At 28.2% G+C, this 24,422-nt stretch overlaps 1 protein-coding gene across 1 annotated transcript in view; it reads left to right on the forward strand.

The window, feature by feature from the left end:
• Positions 1–858: 858 nt before the first annotated feature.
• LOC122272664 (coatomer subunit gamma-2) overlaps positions 859–24,422 on the forward strand; it is a 38,967-nt gene continuing 15,403 nt past the window's right edge. Inside the window, exons 1-8 of the mRNA XM_087157120.1 lie at positions 859–1,012; positions 6,887–6,942; positions 11,008–11,074; positions 13,465–13,717; positions 17,002–17,050; positions 17,195–17,344; positions 18,304–18,470; positions 21,609–21,668. Coding sequence (XP_087013246.1) covers positions 859–1,012; positions 6,887–6,942; positions 11,008–11,028 — 231 coding nt within the window. The 3' untranslated portion in view covers positions 11,029–11,074; positions 13,465–13,717; positions 17,002–17,050; ... (1 more) ...; positions 18,304–18,470; positions 21,609–21,668. The remainder of the gene's footprint in view (positions 1,013–6,886; positions 6,943–11,007; positions 11,075–13,464; positions 13,718–17,001; positions 17,051–17,194; positions 17,345–18,303; positions 18,471–21,608; positions 21,669–24,422) is intronic.

Genomic DNA, 24,422 nt, shown 5'->3' on the forward strand with positions numbered 1-24,422 from the left:
GTCTTTAAAATCCAGTAAAATGTTGAGCTATGGTTGAATTCAATGCTAACTGAAACCAGTAGTGATTCTTTTAAGTTTAAGCAATATCCTTGTATTTGGTATCATTTTAAGGGAAATTTAATGTAATTTATGAATTCAGAAGTTATTTTTTGGATTTATGCATGATTATAGTAAAATTTATCATAAATAGACAGCATTCATGATTTTGACTTTTATTCTATAAAAAAAAACTGTCGATTTTAAAGAAGAAGAATTTATTAAAAATATTACGATTTTACGTATAGTTTGATTTATATTGTAAAATAAATTCTTCCTGATGTGCTAATTATGAAGTGATTTCTGTAAAAAAGAAATTCTCGTTTTGTAAGTCAAAAATTATCTCAAATATTTATTTGTCCCTTTGTTACAATTTTTCTTTTAAGTTTATTTTATTCATTACCACCTTTACCTTTAACTTAACCTGTTAACTTAATAACTAGTTTTTTCAATAAAATCTATTAGAGCAATCATGTTATGTTACATTTTTGAAAAAAAAAGTTTAACAATTTTAAAGTTTCTCATATAACGGAGAGGACAAAACTTAATGTCCCCTTAGTTACACAAAATTGAGAGGTTGGCCATTAGAAATTGATTCTAGGAATATAAACAATTGCTAATACATCCTGAGTCAACTAGTTTAAACCAGTCCCTCCACTACTTTTTATCAGATAATTTTGCTTGTAAATTTTAAAAAAAAAGGGAAAAAAAGCTTACATAAATTGAACAAAAAATCAATAAAATCAAATAAATACAATTTTTTTAATTACCAACCATATTTACTGAAAAAATTTCCATAAATTTTATGTATAGAAAAAATGAATGCAATTGTCTCTGCAGCTTGAAGAATTGGACATAGTGTTGAGCGACCACATTCAAAAAGTATTAAAAACAAACTTTAGCGCTGCTTGGGAAGAGTTCACTGCTAAGAATGAACTGGAAGACACTTATGCCTTTAATCTCAAAACACTGGAAGGTAAGCTTAAATATTTTCTCATAGGAAATTGGAAAAGTTATAAAGTAATTTCCTATCAATTCCTTAGTGTGTAGGGTTTAAATGTGCTTATTTTCGTTTTTTAAAAGTCTTTATAGGCGCCTTTTTTGGTTTTTAAAAAGAGCTTAATTTCCCCTTTTCAAAAATGAAATGTTGAATGCAAAAGCGCGGTTTTAACATTGTTCTATTCAACGTTTTACATTCATTCAAACACAATGTATTTCAGCGTACCATCAGTAAGTAGCGTATGAAAACGCCAATAATTTTACTTGTTTGATGCAATACTTGCGGGTTCACGTGTGCGTATATTGAGCTGAGTTCGGTGAGATTCTTGCACTCTCATGTGCATTTTACAAAATATTTTCAATATCAGGCTTCATATTCCATCTTCTGAAATCCATCTGAAAAATCTCTCTATCTTTTTATGGTGGCTAATATAATTAAAAAAAGGGTTTTTTGTCAAAAACTAGTTATTTTATCATGATCATGTAAAGCCTTTGAAAATTATTTTGCGTTTTGTTAATGTAAATAAGGCTTAAAAATATTTTTTGAGTGTTTAAAAAGATGAAGACTTATAGCTGAAATTATAAAAGAAAATAAATTAAACTTTACAATGAAAAAAAAATTTAAAACTATTAAGCATTGGATATTTATTTGAAAACAATATTATTTCATTTGAAAATGTTTTTTAAAAAATTTAATATCTTTTGCAATGAAATTCAGTAGGTAAATTCCGGTATCAATACCTGCGTCAAAAAAACCTCAGCAGCGCCACACCAGAAGCAAAAAACAATGTATTGGAAAGGAGATTAACTAAAAGTTTAGCCCATAAACACAACTATAAAAGCTGTCACATATTTAAAAAAAAATTTCAAGCAGCAAAACCCTTTAACCCCTTTTATTAGACCTGAAAATAACTACCCGCTATGTGGCAAGTGAACAGAAAAAGTTGCGAAAAGTGTTAAATAAACAACTGCTTATTTTTTTCCAGTGCTTATTTCAAAATTCGTTTACTTTAAAAGTACGTCAATAAAAAAAATGTACTCTGAGAATTCAGAATTCATCAATTCATGGTTGAAAAAATCCTGTGGAAGGAGAATTCTTTAACAATTCACTTATTTCAAAGTTGTAATATATACATTAAATACATTTTGACCCCCCCCCCCCCAATATTTTTACAAAACGTTCCTTAAAAGTCAGTATGAAGTTTTGTCACATACTTATTATTTTCATTATTCAATTAAATTTTTATAGCCTTAGATTATTTTTAATAGGAATTTTTTTTAAAAAATATAATTAAATCGAAGTTAAAAAAAATTTGTAACATGTGGCTTTAAAATGTCTTAAATGACATCAATTTGGATCTATTGACATCTGTCACCAACTCACTTACTTGCAAACTTGATCAAGGTACAAAGCCGAGAATTGAGGAATGAAATTGAGGAATCATTAAACGGTGTCCTAGAACGAATTACTAACATCTAAATGGTTACATTGGTGATGTTCAATTTCAAATAATTGTGTGTTGTCAACTAGTAATGATAAACGGAAAGTTATGTTACAAGTTCCATTGAGATATTTTATTCCATTTCAATGATTTATGGTAGTAATATTAATTGGACTTAAAAGTACCATAAAGGTACATAAAGTTTTATACAAATTGAAAGGTACACTAAGTTTTACACAGTTTCATAAATTTATAAATATTACTTTTTAAGGGATTAGATATGATATGAAGATAACTTCATTCAAATTAGGCATGATAGTCTTAATGATGAGGATGGCACATAATTTGCAGGTATTTGGCGATTCACCCTAGCTCTGGTAATAATGTGATTTGCTAATTCTTTTCTGACAAATGGGGGGGGGGATTAGAAGCAATGCTAACGCAGGACATTTTTAGGTCATAAATTGTAATTTTTAAGTCAAAAAATAAATAAAACTAGTTTTGGTGATATTTTTATTAACAAGTTTGCTAGCGAAAAAAAAATTGTGGGCCTAATGATTTCTTGCGATGGGCTATCGCTTGAAGGCGAAATCCAAACCTCTTAATCATAAGAAAACTAAAAATTGCTTCTTCCGTAACTCGTTTTTGGTAGGTAAAATAGCATATTCTTGGGCTAGCAATTTTCTACGAGGTTCAAACGCTTGGTCTCAAAATTCAAACTTGTTGTATTTCTAGTTATGACGTGAGAAATAACATGAGACGTGCAGAGATAAGAATGTAAATAAGGTTTTGGTAGAAAAAATCAATAATTTTATATTGGTTCTGTGGAACTTTTAACCTAATTGCTAAAGATTGGTGGCAAGGTTCAAACTTTTTCCTACGTCATCAAGTAGCTGTTTTTATTGCACTATATCTTTTTATGTGGCTTGCAGTACGAAACTTTTGGGCAAACTATTTTCTATAATACGCTGACGTTTCTAATCAAAATTCAAACTTAGGGTTTCAAAGACGAAATTTAACCAAAAGTAATTTTTGGTTTAAACTTTATATGCTTTTTTCGCTGAGTAATATAGGACAAAATTAGTAATGCTTTGCTACCAGCCAGTGGCATTTTTGTAGGGGCAACTTTCTCAAAAATTTAAAATTTAAAACGATTAAAATAGTTGCTCATATTATTTATGTAAAGCCTTTCTCAAAATATCATCTAAACTACGCGATTCATTTCTAAAATGCAGAATAATGTTTCCGTACATTTTAAGTTATTTTAAATGAAATTTAAGCAGAGATAAATAACTTTTTTATCTTATAAAACTTAGGGTTTAATCTTTTAAACCAGTAATATTAGTTGAAATTTGTTTTAGTTTAGAATAGTAAAATTTATTAGATACTAAAAAAACAGATATTATTGGGATTAATACAGTGAAATATTTCATTCAATTACTTTTAAATATCATCAACCATAAATCATAATTAAAAATTAATGCGAAATTAAACTTTATTTCGAAAAATGAACCTTTGATAACAAAATTCAGTTTCCCTGAAATACTGATCCAGTGTAAAATAAAGTTATTTCACTATTCAAAAATGAAAAATAAGTAGATTCCAAATTGACATAAAACTTATTAATAGATCATTGCAAATAAAACATGTAAGAGAAAGAAAGGCGTTCAGAAATCCTTATTACTGTTCAAACACTCTATAATCCAGTTATGCAAAAGTTTCGTGTATTCGAAAACTGTGAATCTCTATTTTTTTAATGTTACTCAATCTTCTGGAGAAAACAAAATGCTGCGTCTTACAGAAAACAAATTATGGCAATCAACGCTTATAAGAAATTGTAACTGTAAAGCGAGAAAAAATATAATAGTTGTACCGAAATATCAAGTAAATTAAATGAATTGAAATTATTAAATACAGGGGAAATAGTAAGAAGAATATACAAGTACCTTACTTAATTTACATCTATATTTATTAAACATTTTGGAACAAATTATCTGCGTTTCATGTTAGCTAACATAATATACTAAAAAAAATTGCGATAAAAAATACAAAAGTTTACATTTATAAGAAAAATGAAATGGCAAAATAAAAGAAAAACGCAAGAAATAGAAAAAAATATACAAGGTGTTTATAAAGTCCCGGACACATTTTGATGCTTAATAACTCATAAAATAATAAAGATAGATTAAAATTAATAACATAAACGGTTAGATAAACTCAAAAAGTTTCATGAAACTTGTCAATGAACTTCCACGTGTACCCCCTTCGTCGCACGGAGAATATCAAGTCGATAGTAAATTTCACGCCAGGTAGCGGCAAGCGTTATGAATTATTAAACATCAAAATGGGTGTTTCTGGCATTGTTAATCGCCATAATGTGTGCATATGGGGATCTGAAAACCCCCATGAATACCGTGAGACACAAAGGGATTCCCCAAAGGTTAATTCCACAACTAAAAAAGCTTCAGCCACATGTCTTTTTGCAACAAGATGGTGCACCATCTCATTGGGGTATCATCGCTCTTAGTTCTTTGAATGACCATTTTCCTGGAAGATGAATTGGGCGAGGAGGTCCAATTCCTTGGCCACCCAGATCACCTGATATAACGCCGCTGGACTTTTTTCTTTGGGGATTTATAAAGGACAATGTTTGCAGGAGGATCATGTCGAACATTGATGACCTAAAAGCCAGAATTACAACCGCAATAGTCTCTGTGGATGTCGACATGCTTGCCGCTACCTGGCGTGAAATTGACTATCGACTTGATATTCTCCGTGCGACAAAGGGGGCACACGTGGAAGTTCATTGGCAAGGGTCATGAAACTTTTTGAGTCCATCTAACCATTTATGTTATTAATTTTAATCTATCTTTATTATTTTATGAGTTATAAAGCATCAAAATGGGGTCCGGAACTTTATAAACATCCTGTATATCAGAATCACCACTTATAGCAAAATAATAAAGATAGCGTGGAATAAAACAAACACAATATATATATAGGTATAAAAACGATACTAACAGTGTTTCTGACAGTTTTGAATGAAGAAAAAGAGAAAGAGGAAAATAGATCGTTTTGAATTCAAAAGCAAAATTTCATTTCTCCATATTATCTTGGAAAAAAGTGAAGATAGGAGAATAAAATCATCAGAAATGCTCTTGAGAAATAACGCGTCGTAGTAAAAACATCAATAGAAACAAAAAATTTTAAAGAAAGAATAATAGAAAAAAAACAGCTCTAAAAATCTCAGTTTTTCATATTGCCACAATTTTGGGAAAAACTAGTCATAAAAGAAAAAATATTGTAGTAGAAATAGTTTAAAAAAAACCGCTTCATTATATAAACAGAGGTAATAAAAAACTTATAGAAAAAGAAAAAATGGAAAAAAATTATTCTTAATTCTTAAAACAAAACTTAAAAGCTGCAAATTTTAGGAAAAAGCTATGATATTAAAAGCTTATCAAAAATAGACCTAAAAAATGTGCCGGAGTAAAATCGCCGTTAAAAACAATAATTTAGAAGTTAATTCGATAAAAAAAATTGTTTTTAATTCCCAAAAGAAACCTGTATCACAGTAAATCTCAGTTTTTCGTATTGCAGCAAGTGGAGAGGAATAAAAAAAAATAGTTTTATTCGTCATTAAAATCTTTTTTAGTCATTTTGTAACGTCTGCGAATGAAAGAATGAGTGGGAGACCGGGACTGCATGGTTGGTAGAGACTTCCCGTGAAGTAAATAGTGAATGGTGCAAGCTAAGTCTGTCGGGTCACAAAATCCTCCATGTTTCCATAACAAATCATACTTCTGTGGGAAATAGATCGTTCTCTTGTTCAGGTCAGAATTATGATCTGTATATGTATGAAAGGGTTCATCTTTTAAACGAGCAGTGACGTGTGTCTGAAGTCGCTTTCTGGCCATAGACGGATCCACTGAAAAGCAAAAAGCATACCCTCTGCTTCAAAATTCTCTTGGTTACACCCAGCATGCTTGCTGGTATAGACAAGTGGTTTTAGAAACAGCAACAATAATGTGTGGATGTAAGTTTTGGTAGCATCTTTTAGGCTTAATACAAGAAGTCGAAATCACTGATTTTTGAGCACATGGCTCAATTTTTGAGGAAAAAGTAGCATCAGGTGGCGAATGGCAGGCATTTGTTTAATCGCCATTTCTTATATATTTAGTCTCCCTGTGGCCGGTGTCAACTGATAATTCATCCTTACGTTTAGATGGCTAACTTTGGTTGACAGAGGTATAGGGAAAAATTGAACGCATATAACAGTTTTTTAATAAAATTTTTCTTCGAACAAATAAATAATAGTGACCACAGATTCAATATGTGTCGTAAGTTTATTATTATTTTAAAAGACTAAAATTTTATTCATATCTTATTGATTACTTTGCATTTTATAGGACAGGATGTTGTCTTTATGATGGAGAATAGTATTTTGCGATTCATCATATCTCTGGTAAGAATTATACAGAAGTACTTCAATAAATTTTCAGCCCGTTCAAATATAATAAAAGTACCGAAAGTCGGAAAGGGATTTGCTCACTTTTTCAGGCAAAGTGGGAGGAAGGATATGAGCGATGTCTGATAGCAAAAAGTGAAATAAATTCAAGCTCAAATTTGCTGATATATCATAATTTAATTATATTATGAATATTTGAAACGCATCATATATATATATATATATATATATATATATATATATATATATATATATATATATATATATATATATATATATATATATATATATATATATATATATATATATATATATATATATATATATATATATATATATATAACATGTAAATTTGGTTTAAAGTTACGATAAATAATCCCTCCGACAGTTTATGAAGTGAGCCTATGTTTTGGAGCAAAATTTCTTTCTAGATTAAAAGTCTCCAAAAACTTGTTTTAGCCATATTTTTTTCTAGGTGGTGGGATAATGAAATTTTTTGCTGCGCCTACAGTTTCCTACATCTCTCGGCAAAATTTTACTGTTTTTATGAAATAAAGGATCTAATACTTGTTTTGGCCATACTTTTTTTTATTAATGGGAGAGCTTACAAAACTCTTTGTTAGGATAGCTATTTTTTACTACGAATGAATATTTGAAGCCAGTATTCCAAATTTCAAAGCAAAAGTTATCTTACGCTTATTTTTTCTGTAACCTAAATTTGATTAATGAAAATTTTCGTTGGGAAGACAATTCTGTTCGATGGCCTAACTTCTGGGGGTGAATATATAATATTTCTTAAAATATAAGGAAGAATTACCATGTTCGGAGAAATTCAACTGTAATTGTGGATGCGATGTCTATTTCAAAATGCTCGTATAATGTTAGTCTGTAATATTAACTATTACTTAATTAGAGGCATTTATGTTCCTGTTTACATAATTATTTTAAATTAAAGTCCCTCTGACAGTATCTTCTGCGTTTAGCTTGGTTTCTCAATTTTCTCACAATCGTTTTTTAAACTCTCGCACTTTAACTACAGCCATAATTTTTTAAATTTACAGACAAAAATTTTTGTTTAAAAAATTGGACAAAAAATTAGATTTAAGAAAACCTCTTACACTCAGATTCTTTCATGGCAAATTTAATTTGATAAAAAAATTTCCTTTTTAAAAAATAAGTAGTCTTAGATGTCAGCAATTTATTATTTCATTCAAAATTTTCACAATCAGATAATTATTTCTGAAATTTTTGTCTTTTGACGCATCATTGAAAATTAGGAAAAGGTCAACATAAAGATGGTTAAAAATCTCTTTTTCATTGTGATTATACAATAATAAAATACTATATTATATCGTGAAAAGTTCAACCTTGATTACTATTTAATTCAATGCGGTACTGAAAACAAGGAAAATATAGGTTTAAAATGACTTTACAGGTTAAAGCCATTTTTGAAAAACAAATTACTTTCATTATAGCAAAAAAATCCGCAATATATGTAAATTAAAATAATTAATTTTTCTGCTGAAAGCATTTAAATTCATTACGTAGACTTACGAAAAATAGATTAATTAATGAATTTTTACTTAATGAATAATAAATAACAATGTTAACCGCGACGTCCTGATAGGGAATGTTTGCTAATAATGATAATGAAAATATTTCTAGATTAATTTCCTGTAGTATTAAATATATATATACGTTTTATTAAAATGTCTCGATTAAGAATGGTGCATTTTCCATTTAAAATAAGAGTTTCTCAATAAATCTCAATGTAGCGAAGAATTAAATTTATTGAACTAAGGGTAAGCCTTGCCAAATTGCGGCAAAAAAATAAAATTAAATATCGTACAATAAGCTAAATATTTCTGTTTTGCTTATAAATAGTTAAGTAGAAATTTCTTTTTTCGTATCTTCGAATATGGTTTAATTTTGTGTGAATACGGATTAAAATAATGAATTTTAGATGCAAATGTTTTACTGAAGCGTTCAAATAACAAATTACGCGTAATCGAAATTAAAAAATAAGCATAGAATAAAGTAAATCTTAAAATTTAAAATAAAGAGTAAAATAAAAATTGCTTACAGAAATGCATAAAAAAACCAGGCAAAGCGAAAATATAAGGTGCAAAAATTAAAATATTTTCTGTGAGTAAAATTTAAAAAAAAGAGTAAAATGAAGTAAAACTTGAAATATTAACTATAAATTACAGCAGAGAATAAGGAGTAGAAAAATGTAAAATATCAGGAATAATTAAAGCGTAAAATATGAAGTATAAGGTAAAGTATTACGTAAAGAGTGAGATATAAAGTGAAGCATAAAGTAAATTTGAAAAATAGTCAGGCGTAAGTAAAAAATAGAGTTAAATGAAGGCGGAAAATATGAAAGTAAAGCGTAAAGTAAAGAGAGGAAGGTAAAAATCAGAAAGTATAGAAAGTTAAATATAGAAAAAAAGTTAAGCATAGTGGAATGTAGAGCGTAAAGTAATGTGTAAAACATTAAGAAACTTGTAAAGAAAATGAAGCGTAAATTCAAGTGAGGCGTGTTATACACAGTAATGTGTAAAATTAAGCGTTAAATATCATATTAAATATAGAATAATATAAAGCAAGAAATTATATAAAAGTGTATCTTGTAAAGATGAAAATAAGGTTGAATTATAAAGCAATGCTTAAATTAGAAAGTATAAAGAAAATGTAAAATATAGTAAAAAGTAAAGTGTAAATTAAAGAAGGCACTAAAATAAAATATAGTAAAAAGCGCAGCATAGTTTAAAGTAAAGTATAAAGTAGAAGCGTCAAATAAACTAAGCATTAAGTGAAGTATGAAGTAAAATAAAATGTGGAGTGCAAATTAAATCACAAAATGTAACGTGAAGAAAACAGCTAGTAAAGTAAAGCTTAAAGTAAAAAGTGAAAAGGCTAATTAAAAATTGTGTTTACTGGAAAGTAACCGTGGAATTAAATGTAAAGTAAAATGCATGTCAAGTAGCAAGTATAGTAAACCATAGAATATAAATTATAGAGTAAATTAAATAATAATGTAAGTTTTGACTAGTGTATATATATATATATATAGTTTTGACTAAAACTAATATAGGACCAAGAGTAAACTAAAATTAAAATAAGGTGTGAAATATAGGGGCCACTTTTTCAAAATATATTTAATCCATATTATTTATGTAAGGCATTTCTCCACACATCATATACAACACACGATTTATTTCTAAAATTCTCAAAAGAAACCATATTCACTATAAATCTCGGTTTTTCGCATTGCCGCAAGTTGATTAGATGAAAAAATTAGTTTCATTCGTCATTTTAATCTTATTAATATCATAAAACGAGAGAATTCTTCAAAGACCGGGATATCGTGGTTAGTAGAGAGCTTGGATCATGTTTAAGTGGTAGTGAGTTCGATCCTCGCCGACCGAAGACTCCCCATTTAGCAAATGGTGACTAGTGCACTTTAACTCGGTCTGGTCACTAAGTCCTCCATGTTTCCATAACAAATCAAACTTCTGGGGGAACTGTTCGCTAGATCGTTCTCTGGTTCAGATCAAAATTATGATTGATGGATGAATGAATGGGTCTACCATTTTAATGGGCTGCGACGTGTGTGTGTCTGAAGTCACGTAATTGGCCGTAGATGGCTCCGCTGAAAAGCAAGAAACTCACCCACTTCTTTTGAATTAGCTTGGTTTTAGCCTGAGCATCTCTCTAGCGTCAAACACGAAGTTGAAATCACTGATTTTTTAGCATATGGCTCATTTGTGGGGGGAAAAAGTAGCTTCAGGTGGCAGGCAATTGTTTAACATCCATAAATTTAGTCTCGCTGTGGAAGGCTGATAATTAATTCTTATACTTAGAGGGCTAACTTCGGTTGACAGAGGTATGAAAAAGAATTGAGTATTGTAATATTATTGTAATGCAGTGATGTAATAAAAAAAAATTTCGTATAAATAAGTATATAGTGACCTCATATTCATATGTGTCGTAAATTTATTATTATTTCAAAAGGCTGATATTTTATTTATATGTTATTGATTACTTTGCATTTTATAGGACAGGATGTTGTCTTTATGATGGAGATGATGTCTTTATGAATATTGTGTGATTCTTCATAGTTCTGGTAAGAATTATATTCTGGTGTTTCAATAAATTTTCGGACCGTTCAAATATAGTAAAAGCACATAAAGATCGGAAAAGGATTCTGGATTTGCTCACTTTTTCGGGCTAAGTGAGAGGAATGTTATGAGCAATGTCTGATAACAAAAATTGAAATAAATTCAAGTTCAAATTTACTATTATAACATAATTTGATTATGTCATGAATATTTCAAACGCATCATGTGTATAAATAATGTGTACATTTGGTTTAAAGTTATGACCCAGTAAGTCCCCCGATAGTTCGGTTACTACAATCTTCAAATTTCTAATTTAGTCCCTAGTTATGAGCATTGTTATGATATGATAATAACTTCGTTCATATCATAATACTTTTTTTTAGTTTTACCAATTAGGTTCCTCTCTTCAGGATGGCATATAATTGGCAGGTATTTTGCGATGCCTCATAATTCTGGTAATAATATTTGTTAATTCTTTTCTGAGCAATAGAGAGGAGGGATTATAAGCAATGCTAAGATACAACATTGTAATAGGCTACGACAAGGAAAATACATACTTGAAGAATCTAGGTCATAAATTGTAATTTATTAGGGAAACGTTCAGTAAAAACAGTTTTGGTGGTATTTCTGACAAGTTGACTAACGAAAACAAATTGTGGGTCTGACAATTTCTTACGGTGAGCTACCTTATGGAGGCAAAATTCAAACTTTCTAAACATAAGAAAACGAAAAATTGCTTTTCTCAGAACTCTCTGGTAGGTAATATAGCATATACTTGGGCTGACAATTTCCTACAACGGGCAATCGTCCGCTCTTGAAATTCAAACTTGTTGTGTCAAATTATGACATGAGATAATTACATGAGATATGTGCAGAGATAAAAATGTAAATTATATTTTTTTAGAAAAAGGTTTTTTATATTGTATAACTCAATGTTTAATATTTTTTTCTGTAAGTTATAATTGATCCAGTAGAAGCCTCCACGTTGAGAATCTATTTTTGCTGAAAATTGGTGGCAAGGTTCAAAATTTTTCCTACTTCATCAAGTCGATATATTTTATATATTTTTCTTTTTGCGCCGTATCCTTTTTTGTTGCCTCCTTAAAGTAAAGTTTTGGCAAGCTATTTGCTATAATTCGCGAACGTTTTAAATCACAATTCGAACTTGGAACTTCGATGACAAATTTAACCAAAAGTAAATTTTGATGAAACATCTTATGATTTTTTTGCTAAGCGAAATAGGGAAAAACTAGTCACAAATTGTTTCCAGTCAGTGTCATTTTCTGTAGGGGGCCACTTTTTCAAAAATTGGAAATTTTAAACGATTAAAATAGCTATTCATATTATTAAAGTAAAGCATTTCTCAAAATATAATTTACACTACACGATTCATTTCGAAAATGCAAAAAAAAAAAATTCTGTACCTTTTAAGTAATTTTATGTAAAATTTAAGCATAGTATAAGTAACGTTTTTATCTTATAAACATTAGCACTTAATCTTTTAAACCAGTAATGTGAAGTAATCCAGTAAGTAGTAATCTATTAGGTAACCAGTAAGTAGTAATCTTTTAAACCAGTTAATACAATAAGTGTTAGTTTATTAGATACTGAACAAAACTGATATTATTAGGATAAATATAGCGCAATATATTTTATTAAATTATTTTTTATCAACCATAAATTAAAATTTGATGCGTAATTAAGTTGATTTCCAAATGAATCTTCGACAACGAAATTCTGTTCCCCTGAAATATTGATCTAGTATAAAATAAAATTATTTAGAGTTTCATTATTCAAAAATAAAAATAAAAATATTAAAAATGTTAAAAAAAATTAGTGAGAAATATAAAACTGAAAAAAATAGTTCTTTATTCGTAAAACAAAACTTAAAACCAGGAAATTTTAGGAAAAAACGAACATAGAAAGAGTCTATAAAAAAACACTTAAAATGTCCGTGAATAAAATCGCCGTCAAAAACAATTATAGTTCCTAGGACAAAAGTTACCTAAAACTTGTTTTTCAAAGCTTTTATCTCTTAGGGACGCAAACGATTTCCTAATTTGAGTTAAGGGTTTCGTGATGAAATTCAAATTTGTGGTTTCGTACATTTTAAAAAACTTGTATTGGTCATAACTTTTAATGGTGGAAGAGTTAACGATTCGTTTTGTTAAAGCAGCGTATGCTGTAAGAATTTTATGAAGTGAGCCTATGTTTTGGGGCAAAATTTCCTTGATTAATTTTGCAAAATCTTGTTTTACCCATATTTTTTCTAGTTTCAATAATGAAACTTTTTTTGTTGAGCCAACAGATTTCTACAATTTTCGGCAAAATTTAACAGGTTTTTATGTAATAAATCAGCTAAAACTTGTTTCTGACATACTTTTTTTATTGATAGGTGGGCTTACCAAACTCTTTGCTAGGATAGCGAGTTCCTACAATGAGCCAATGTTGTACCCTTGCTGCCGGGCTGACCGTAGGATGTTTTCGTGGTTTTCTACTCCATATAACTCAAATGTGGGTCAGTTCCATTAAAAAGTCCTTCCCGAAGGTTAGTTTGTTGCAATGTTTGACCGCATATTGGAGCTGACATTGGCTACGGATTCAACGTTCAAGGAGGGCTGGAAAATAAAATGAGCTGATGTTTAAAGGTAAAATATTGTGCTTTATTTGTCAAAAGTTAGCTAAAACTTATTTTGGCACTTATCGCGGGCTAACGTCTGTAGGTTAAATGCAAATTTGTTGTATTTGGGTCATAAATTGTATATCTAGGGAAGGGAATTTCTTTCTCACTGCACCAATGTGATTTTCTTTGACAATTTTATTTTATAACCGTCGTTGAGCAGCAGACCCAATTTTGGATTAACAACTTCAAATGTTCAACTACGTAGCCTTGTAATTTTGAACCCCAACCAGAAGACACGTGATCAAGTATTTGGAGAAATTTACCTTTATGGAGACTTTTTTTACAGAACTATCACTTATTTGCATTAAACTGAGAGGAAAACCTTCCACGGTTAATCTGACGGCAAGGGGACTCTAACCCATGATCCGTCTACCATTGAGGATAATTTTTGCCAGGACTAGGGTCGATGCATGCCGGTCGCGGAATTCGAATCGACCAGTCATCGCAGGAATTCGAACCCGTCTCACCTCATTGGAGCTCTCTATGCTCTGAGCCATCAGGGCATTCAAACTATGCCCTACATATTGCCTTTAAATATACCAATTGTGCAATTTCCTTTTAGTTTTTTTTTTTACTAGTAACATGTTAAAACACGATATGAATAACTGGAGCTGCGATTAATAATTAAGCATAAAACTATACTTTGTAAGAGTAAAAGTTGGCAATGTGTAAAAGAGAAACAAAAATACTTAATAGCTCCGATCTTAGTAATTCGGATCTTAGGTTCAAAATAAATAATTGGTCATAATTTAATAGATTTTTCTAAAATCTTTTGTCTTCTCATCCAATGAATTATTTTTTCTCGACAAAGTCAACCAATCACTCATTTCCATGAATCGCTAACAGCAAAATCATTACAATTGTTGCATTGATGCTAATTTTCTGAATTTCATTTTAACCATTTTAGCATATTTTATTGAAAAGAAAAAGGTTCTTTTATGAACCAACTAGATGTTAACATTAACTGTTTCTGTTAGTAACTATTTGATTCTTGGTTCAAAATTCGAATTGTGTATTAATCACAATGTCGGAAGTTCGTAAATGTTGCTTACATTCCAGAGATGATATTTTCGAAACTGTTTCTCCTTTTACCCTAAAAAGCTGACAAATACCAAGGATTGTATGAAAAAGGTGCTAAATGATTTTTAAACTAATAGAAATTTTTATTATTAACTATATTTGTTTATTAGAAAGAAGGAAAACGAAACCTTGTTTTTTTTTGTTCTGCACTGTACAGGTTTCAAGTTGGGCAACCAGATGACCAAAATTTTAAACTTAATATTAAGTGAATAAGGTATCATTTCCAAGGTAAAAATTTTAGGAATTAGAAATAATGACTTAAACCTTAATATCAGTTTTCATTTAGTTTGACAACTAATTGAAGGGCAACATAATATGAAATTTTTAGCTGTGCTAAGTGAATTTCTAACAAAGTACAGTTTTTTTTTAGAAAAAAATTCACACTAATGTTGGAAAATGGAAGAAATAATAATTAAAGTGAACTGTAACAAAACAGGTTATTAACAGACACAAATGTGACATTTCACACTTTGATTTACAAAAAAAAAAATTCTCATACACTTATGTTTCTTGGTATCGCAAGTAAAATATCATAATTAATCATACTGTGCAACTAAGATTTAAAAAAATTTAATTATTTTTCTGTTTTTTTTTTCCTGTTTAAAGCAAGATTTTGATAATAATAAGTATTTTTATTGTAAATTAATAATTGGTTTTGCATCAGACACCACAGCTTTTCTTTTTATTACATTTGTTTTAATTTATTTCCATCTCTTATTTTGCTTTTTTTATGAAATGAAATATAAATGGAAACCATCTAAATATTCCCTTAGGTTAATTTCCAAAAATGTATTTAACTTCAATAACCTAATAAAATTTGTTTAACTATGCTGTGTTTTAAGTTAATAATATAAATAACTTAAAATAAAAAAATATATATAAAAACTTCATTGATCAATTTTTAAGTTAATTTGCTTATTTATTCGTTACAAGTTACTCAGTTTTGCTTTTTTGAGAAACAATTTAACTTTATTTGGAACATTTTAAATCAATCATTTTACTTAGATCTTGAAAAATTTATGTATTTAGAGAAAAAAATTCAGAGCATCCTATAGTTATTTATTTTTTTGAGTAAAGAAAAAATATTCCTTTAAAAAAATTATGAACCTACTTTCATAGCAAACTTCAATAATATCTCGCATCCTATTCAATTATTAGGTGATTGGAATAAATACTTTTAGTAGTTATTGGGCCTGTAATTGGCAAATGAAACTGTAGAAGGGGTATTAAAAGAGAATAAAAATGAATTCTGGAATTCACATAAAATTTTATAGCCAGAAAAAATTGTTATAGACTAATAATACAGTAAAAGAATTTTTCCCCTTTTAATGTACAGTGACATCTTTTTCAATAGATTTTTTTTATTGTATATAAAAATAATGCAACTTCTTGTCATTTTTTCCCTATTTCTGTATTAAAAAAAAAAGAAGAAAAATTCAGCGACAGATTTTTATTCCAGAATTTTTTAAATTATTAAGTTTATGGACATATTGCTTAAATATGAGTTTTATTTACATTGTTGTTAATATACCTTGCGCAATTAAAATTAGTGATTTTTCAACTAACTTTTACAAGATGGAAAATGTATAATGCACATTGATTCTTTCATTCCAACAGGAAATAGAACACAATTTTAATTTTTTTTGGGTCACTGCATTTCCTATTTGGTACATTTTGTGCAAAAGCTACAAAACTAACAATTTAAAACATTTTTATTCGCTAAAAGTAATATATTCTACAAGCTAAACATATTATATTCTTCACATCTATTCAAGATGATATATTAAAAAAAATTACATTTTAAATAAAATGCTCTATAATATTGACACCTTTCTTGTACCCACCTGCACTTTATGAGAAAAGAAAACACGCTGACCTGGAAGTTTTAAGATTCTTACTGGAAAACCTGGAAAAATCAGGGAAATTTGAAACCTGATTTGAGTGGCCACCCTGTTTTTAGCACATTATCAAAAAGTTCAAGTTTTGTTTTTACTTATTTCAAAATAATTTAACAAAAAAAAATTATTTTTAAAAAAAATATATTTCGATAAATTTTATTCTGTGCACTATATGCCATAAACTGAATTGGTATTTTTAAAACATATTATTTTTTTAAAAACACAGTTCCGTCCTATTTTGTTAATTGCGTATGTTTTTTTTCCTTAACAGATTGATGCTATGAAAAAAACAGAAAGAGGAACGAGAAATGGAATTAGAGGTTTGTTGTTAAAAATTTAAATTGATTCTGTCAAATATTTAGTCTTTTAATTTGTTAAGATTAATTGAAAGATTTTATTTCAGTATATTGATACTAAATTCAGAGTACGCTATTGTTTGAACAATTAAATTTGTGCTAATTTAGATACAAGAAAAGGAACTGAATGAAAATTGGGTGGAATTGAATGAGTTAAAGAAAGAAGAGTCTCAGATGGAAAGCAAACTCAATTCAAGCAAAACTCAACTTGATGCATTGACTTCTTCTTTACAAAGTAGCACCCTTCAGATAAGTCAAGTAAATAATTTTATATTACTTAATATTGTTTATTAAATTTCAGCTTATTTTTTAAAACACTTGTAATAGTAAAAGACAAATAATCCACTTTAATGTGATAACAATAGTAAATTAAGAACAATGCATGAAAACAAAAATGCATCATTCTCGCTCAATCTAATATTTTCTCCGTTTCATTTTGCCTATTTGGTTCGAAGAATGAGTTTGAGGCACTGAAATTTATCCACTGTAAAAAACACAATAAATCCTTTATACTTGTCTCCACTTATTTGTTATTTATTTATTTTTTTAAAAAATAAATTTAAAGCTCCTTTTATAATTTGCTTTTTATGGAGAAGAAAAAGATGTAAACACAGCCTTATTTTATCCTTTTTCTATTTACTTTTTTTTTCAAAATAAATTTCAAGCTTATGTAAGCAATTTAATTTTTTGTATATTTGATAAACTAATAATTCACGAAAATTGTACTTATTATATATTCCTACGCTATGATTTTCAATTATATCCTCTACCGCATCATTCTGTTTTTGAAAATTGAGCTTTGAGCTACTTGTTGAAAAAACTTGGCAGCTTAAAATATTTACAACTTAATTCGTCTTAGTGGATTTTTTGTTGAAAACAATTAAAGTTGCCTTGTTTGTGTATTTTTGTCCAGATTAAAATTAAAAATGATCAAATACAAGACCAAACACAATACAGCACAGGTTAATGAGTGAAGCTATCAAAGATATGGATAAGCAATTTAATTTTCGTCTGTCTGTTAAAGTGATAATTCACTAAAATTCTAATTATTATACTCCTTGGCTACACTTTTCAATTTTATCCTTTTGTTGCATTTGTAAGTTTTTTAAAATCAACTTCTTAATGATAAACTTGATATCTTAAAATACTTAATTTGAATGTAGATTGTTTTGTTGAAAACTTACTTAACTTTCCTTGTTTATTTTATTTTCTTCCAGAAAAAAATTAAAATTGACCAAATACAAGAGCAACATAGGTTAAATGAGTGAAGCTATCAAGGATATGGATAATGTGCTTTCTTTTGTTGATTTCCAAAATATATCAAACTTTACTATGTATGGTTTTTCTACACCTAATGATGACAGAGCCTATATTTCACTAACATGTAAGTGTGCATTTAGTTTTGATTAGATTATTTATCACTTAGAAAAATGCATTGTGTTTATCTTTCGTTCAGATCATAAAGGTCCATGTAAGTTTTAATTATTATAATTTGTTTACATATATAAAAGAAATTCTAATTTCAACTAATAAATACAATGCTTGCATTTCTGTTCTAATTTTAAACTGTATAATTTTTAGAAATAATTACCAAACATCTAAGTGATAAAGGCAATCCCTTTATTTTACAAGATAGCAAATTTCTGGTATGTTGGGAGTATATGTCGTTTACAGAAACTTAAGATAAAAGCTTTTAAAATTTAAAAAACATTAAAAAAAAAGACAAGTCTCCAAAATTTTTCATTCAAACCATCACTGCTAACTTATTGATTCCAACACATATGACGTCCTTGAATCTTAAGATTTTTAGCTTTATGGTACATTTAAAAATGTTTTTACATCATGTTTTATTTTTTGAAATACTCTTGAAAAAAATATTTTGATTTTTTATATTTTTCATATTTTTTTCTGGTCATAAGTATTGTTTTTTAAAAGAAAGCCTTAATATGCAAAATGTTATGAAAGAAAAAGAAAATTAATTGTATATAACATATTAAAATAGTTTTTGAAAAGGTTAATCCATACACAGTTATTCATATCTATCACATCGATTATAAATGCATCAATATTTCTCGCTCAATTAATGTCCATCTTCACTACTTGTGTATAAGTAGAGCCACTGATTTTTGTAAAATTTTAGCGGTTCAAAAATTTGATATATGGGTGATTCTCACGAAACATGACAATTCGGACCAAAAAATTTCTTCAAATTTAAAGTAATCTAAAAATTTTTTCGTATACTTCTTTAGCTACACTTATTAATATCTTATAGACATCAGTGTTGTTTATTGACATTTGCTCGAGAAAAAAAAATAAAATAGAAATTCACCAAATCTTGAATGGCAGGAAAATGACATATTACCTTAGAAGTTTAAAAAACAGTCATTTTACGTTAATAGTAAGTAACTCAACTTAAGCCTTTATGTTAGATGGACCATAAATTGCTTAAATTAATTCTTTTTATCCACTGTAGAAAGAAACAAAAAGTTTTTTGTTGCTGATATGTACAGAACAAAATTGTGTATAATAATCATTTGTTAAATAAATAAATAGCTTTGATTACATCCAAGCATATTACAATCATTCATAAACTTGGTATTAGGTTAATATTTGCTTTCCCTCTTTACAGTGTTAGCAGTTAAAAAGAATTTCTGGTAACACTTCAATGTCCTGGTATTCAGAGGCCAGGAAAATGACAACCTGGACAATGACAAATTCGCCATTTTATAGCATGTAGTAACTTTAGTTTAATTTAATATTTTGGCCGAAGACGTTTATATTCTGCAGAAAACAACAGTATTTCTTAAAATAACTCAGATGAATCATGTAGTTTTTGTTATTAATGATTTCAAGAAGCCAGGAAAATGACAGCATAAAAGCCTACTCATCTTGAAACAATTTTTGAAATAGATTTTGAACCAGAAAATTGGTTCTTTATTCATGCAACAAGACATGTTCAGATAGGAGGGTATCTTATCAATCTATTAACATAAGATATCGATTCTTGGCGCTATCTGTTTTGGTCACTAAATAAAAGTAGCCAGGAAATTGACAGATTTTCATGGGATAGACAAATAATTGATAGAAAAAATTATTTTAAACGAAGTTTTAGTAAACAATACCTTCTGCGTATATTCTAGAAATGCTTACATAGGATAAGATAAAAAAAATTAGATTTTGAGAAATGTATGGGAAGTTTTGAAGCTAGTTATTATTGGAAATATTGTTTGGGACATGCCAGGAAAGTGACATTTTGATATTCATTTTAATTTTTTAAGTATACAAAACAGTCAATGCTAGTGCAAAGTCATTTTAAAATGCTAACAGCAATGCTATTTATTAATACTTTTTTAAAAAAAATTCTTTTATTATTATAGTATTAGATCTTGGAGCAAGGGACAGTGAATTGCCATGTTTCGTGAGAATCACCCATATACATTTTGATATATGGTATTTTAATTATTCTACTCTTGTGTTTCTTTAAAAGACAACACCTTAGAGCGTCCCTTTTTTTAATAAGTACTGATCTCATGACTTTGACCTAGTCATATTTAGTTAGTTTTGATGATTGTTACATTTGTGTTTGGTGCAGTATGACCAATTCTAATTCTTCTGCCATTAAGCTTTACATACATGGTAATCCTTAAAAAAAAAAGTTCGTATTATCACCTATATGGTCTTTTATTTTGTTTTAACAATTTTTTTTTAAATTTTTACTTTCTTTTTTACTAAATGCATTGTATCATATTTCATACATTCAATGGTTTGTGTTACTTCAACAATTAAAAAGGAAAATTTTCTTGCTGAGCATGATTAAAAATATACACTAAGTGCAAGGGCAGAAATTCTTTTATGCGTCTGGGCTTCTCAGCTTTATTCGAAGTTTAATCTTTTTTTTTCATATTCAAAAGGTAGTTTTCAAGTGCTTACTGTAATCAACTTTAAGAAAATAGTGAATGAACTATGAAGTATTCGATATAATCACTTTACTATTCCACAAATGTGCAAAAAGTGCCCGACTGCATCAGTGATGCATAAAAAATGTGTTTTGTTTCAAAAAATTAGTTTTCAGTTTATACATCATTTAATCCCTCTTCTAGAAACAAAAATGGTTGATATTTCTCAGAAAATATTTGCTTATACAATGACATTTATAAAATTTTTATTATTATTGTTTTTTGTTATTGAATTGGCAGATGTTAAATTACTTAAATTATACAAGTCTAAATTTATTACTTTTAATTTTTTTTTCTTCATAAAATACATTAAATCGAATTTAAACTTTCCAAATTATCGAATTTATGCAACTTTATGGGAACTTAATTTGTTGGAAATTTGGATACTAATTTTTTTTATAGGTTTAATTTCTTTACACTATGAATATTAAAATCTATATGGTTTGTCTGAAAGTATTCGCAATTATTTTTATAGTAGTACTCTGATTCTATATCAGACTGTATCAAACTGCATTTGTGATTTAGTTAGCTAAATAATTTTTAAAAATGCATGAAATATTTTTAAGGTCCCAAAAACCTTTGATGAAGTTGAACCAGCTGTAACTGCACCTCTCAATGATTTTCAGGTAATCATATTTTCCCATTTATTTCTTTGAAGAGAAATTTTAAAATCTTTCTTATTATTCACAAAATATGCACCCCATTTGTGTTCTAAACATGTGGCCTCATGTTCTCTATGAGGCATTAAGAGAATTATGTCAATTCGAGCATACTTACAGAATTAATTATTGCTCAACATATGTGGAAATCAAATTGGAAAATTATTTTGAAGTACAGTCGGACCTCTATTTAAAGAAGTCGCTAAATCCCAGTAATAAATTCGTTATATGGAAAATTCGTTAAATAGAAAAATCACCTTTTGAAATACTTAACCGAAGCAAAACAGGTTTTAAATTCATAAACACTAGACATAATTAAAATAGCAATTGATACGCCTTTATCTTTCAAAGTAGCATTTGCTATTTGTTCTATAAATCTTAACCATAAAAGAAATCTGCATGGAAAGCAAGCATAGAGCAAAACATTAACCAGTATTACACTATCATATTACATGCATGTTAAACTAAAAAAAAGCTAAATTTATGCACAAAGCTATATCTGCATTTGTTATAATAGTAATTTTAAACATGCGTTACAACATGCGTTCTTAAGTTTAAATGTTACTGATAAAATCCGTTAATTTTGTAGGAGTTTTTCGTTTGAAATGCAAACAGAAAGGAATTTTACTGCTTTCTCTATAAAAGTTACATGGCTTCAAAAATCAATTTAAGGGTATTTCCCCTATTAAATGCGTTAACAAGTTTGAAATGCTCTGAAATATTTTGGGAAATGGAGAAAGTGAATCTCAAAGAAAAGTTCGTTAAATAGGAAATTCATTTAGCTATTTGGAATCTATTTTACGAAGAAATTTCCAAAATCTTCTTCATTCCTCGAAAAAATTCACAAAATAGAGAAATTCGCAAAAGGGAAGTTCGTAAAATGGAAGTCCGATTGTAATAATAATAGTTTTTCATGTATCTGCAAACACACGCAATTTTGTTTGGATTGTGCGCATTTTCATAGTTCATCAACTGTTGGAGTATTTTGTATTTAAATGTGTTTTTAGATTTAAGTAGTTTTTACCATGCTTTAACTCTCTGGTCATCGCAATCTGAAATGCAATACCTCCCTAAAATATGCCCAAAAATTTGTTCCCAAACTTTCTTCCCCTCTTTCTCTGCACGTTATGATAGTCAACTCACCTTACCAATGCGCAGTGAGCCAGCATCCAAGGTTCCGTGGCCAAAATTAGTATTTCGATAAAATCTGTTTCTAAATTTGAGGTTTTTTATTTAGGGTTTTCATGTGCAGGTAAATTGAATTGATTGTTGAAAATTTGAAATACATTAAAAATACCCCCCCCCCCCAAAAAAAAAAAAAGATGGTGGCTGAAATATGGCGTGCAAAAAAAAAATATATATATACATATATATATATATATATATATAGTACGTTTAAATGATTTAATATAGCAATGAAAATATAATAACTTTCGTAATTTTAGATTAAAAATGAAGAGCAAACTATATTTCCGAAGTAATATTACAAAATGACGCGAATTAATTACAAAATAACGCAAAAACATGAAAAAAAAAACATAATTTTTGTTTTTCGGTATATTTAGTTCACCTTTGCAATATGGACAAAATGGGGTAGGTTTTTTCGAAAGAAGAAGCATCAAAGAAGCAAGACAACAAAAAAGTGTAGCTAATTACCTCGTGAAATATTTTGAAGATAAGTTTCGAAAGTGATTTAAGCATTGTAAAATGTCAAATGATAAGGTATAAACTATAAGTTTGTCAAGAGTATTAACTAATCCAACAAATTTAAAAATTTTACTATAATTTCAGACTAATTACTCTGATAAAAATGTAACACAATGGTGAAATTCCTATATATATTTCTGAAATTGAAATTTAAAAGTTACATTAAAAAAAAAATTTTTAACATATTTTTCATTACATTGTACTCTTGTCGGTCCAAAAAGTAAATTATAATGTTTGGAATGATTATGAATACTTAATTTGGTCGATATTAAAGCTCTATAAACATATTTTAGTAGAAATTTAATTTTTGGGTCTTCTGGCCCACTGTGCAATGGTAAGTGCTAAGGAATTGAAACAGGAGACTTTTCAAGCACAAATGAAGGTTGTATTGAAAAAAACTTGGCCTTCTGTTTTTTTATTTATTTTTTTTATATCTCAATTTAGTTGCTGAGAATTGAAATCAGAATACTTATTAAAAATATACCTCAATTTTTTTTAAAAATAAAAAGTTTATATTTTTTTTTATCTGGAGACAATTTTTTTTTCACTTCATAATTAAAAAATTTAATTTCTTTTTAAAATAAAGAACCGATTTTATTCAAATTTTAAGTTACTTTATTGATTGTTTCCATAATGTGACATAATTATTTAATACTACTTAATATCATTTTCAAGATCTAAAATTTAAGTTTCGTTTTTCTAATTTTTTTCTTTGAATATGTGGAAACGCATTACATGAATCAAATTTTTACAGGCAAAAACTAAACTTATTTTAATTGTCTTCATAAATTGTTTATAGAATATATATTTGAAAATATTAAATTTTATATCCTTTTGAAGTGAAACACGATTTTAATATTATAGTGAGTGATAATGAGTTGTAAAGAAAAAAATCCTTGCTCACCAGGTTTTAATAATTTCCTTCTTTCTCTATATGTGTAATAAATTGCGATTTTATAGATTCTATTTTCCTTATCAATTCTAAAAATTTTATTATTTGTCACCTGAAGAAAT

This window comes from Parasteatoda tepidariorum, chromosome 1, assembly GCF_982258835.1.
Source record: "Parasteatoda tepidariorum strain Cologne lab strain chromosome 1, Ptep-v5.0, whole genome shotgun sequence".
NCBI classification, from domain to species: domain Eukaryota; kingdom Metazoa; phylum Arthropoda; class Arachnida; order Araneae; family Theridiidae; genus Parasteatoda; species Parasteatoda tepidariorum.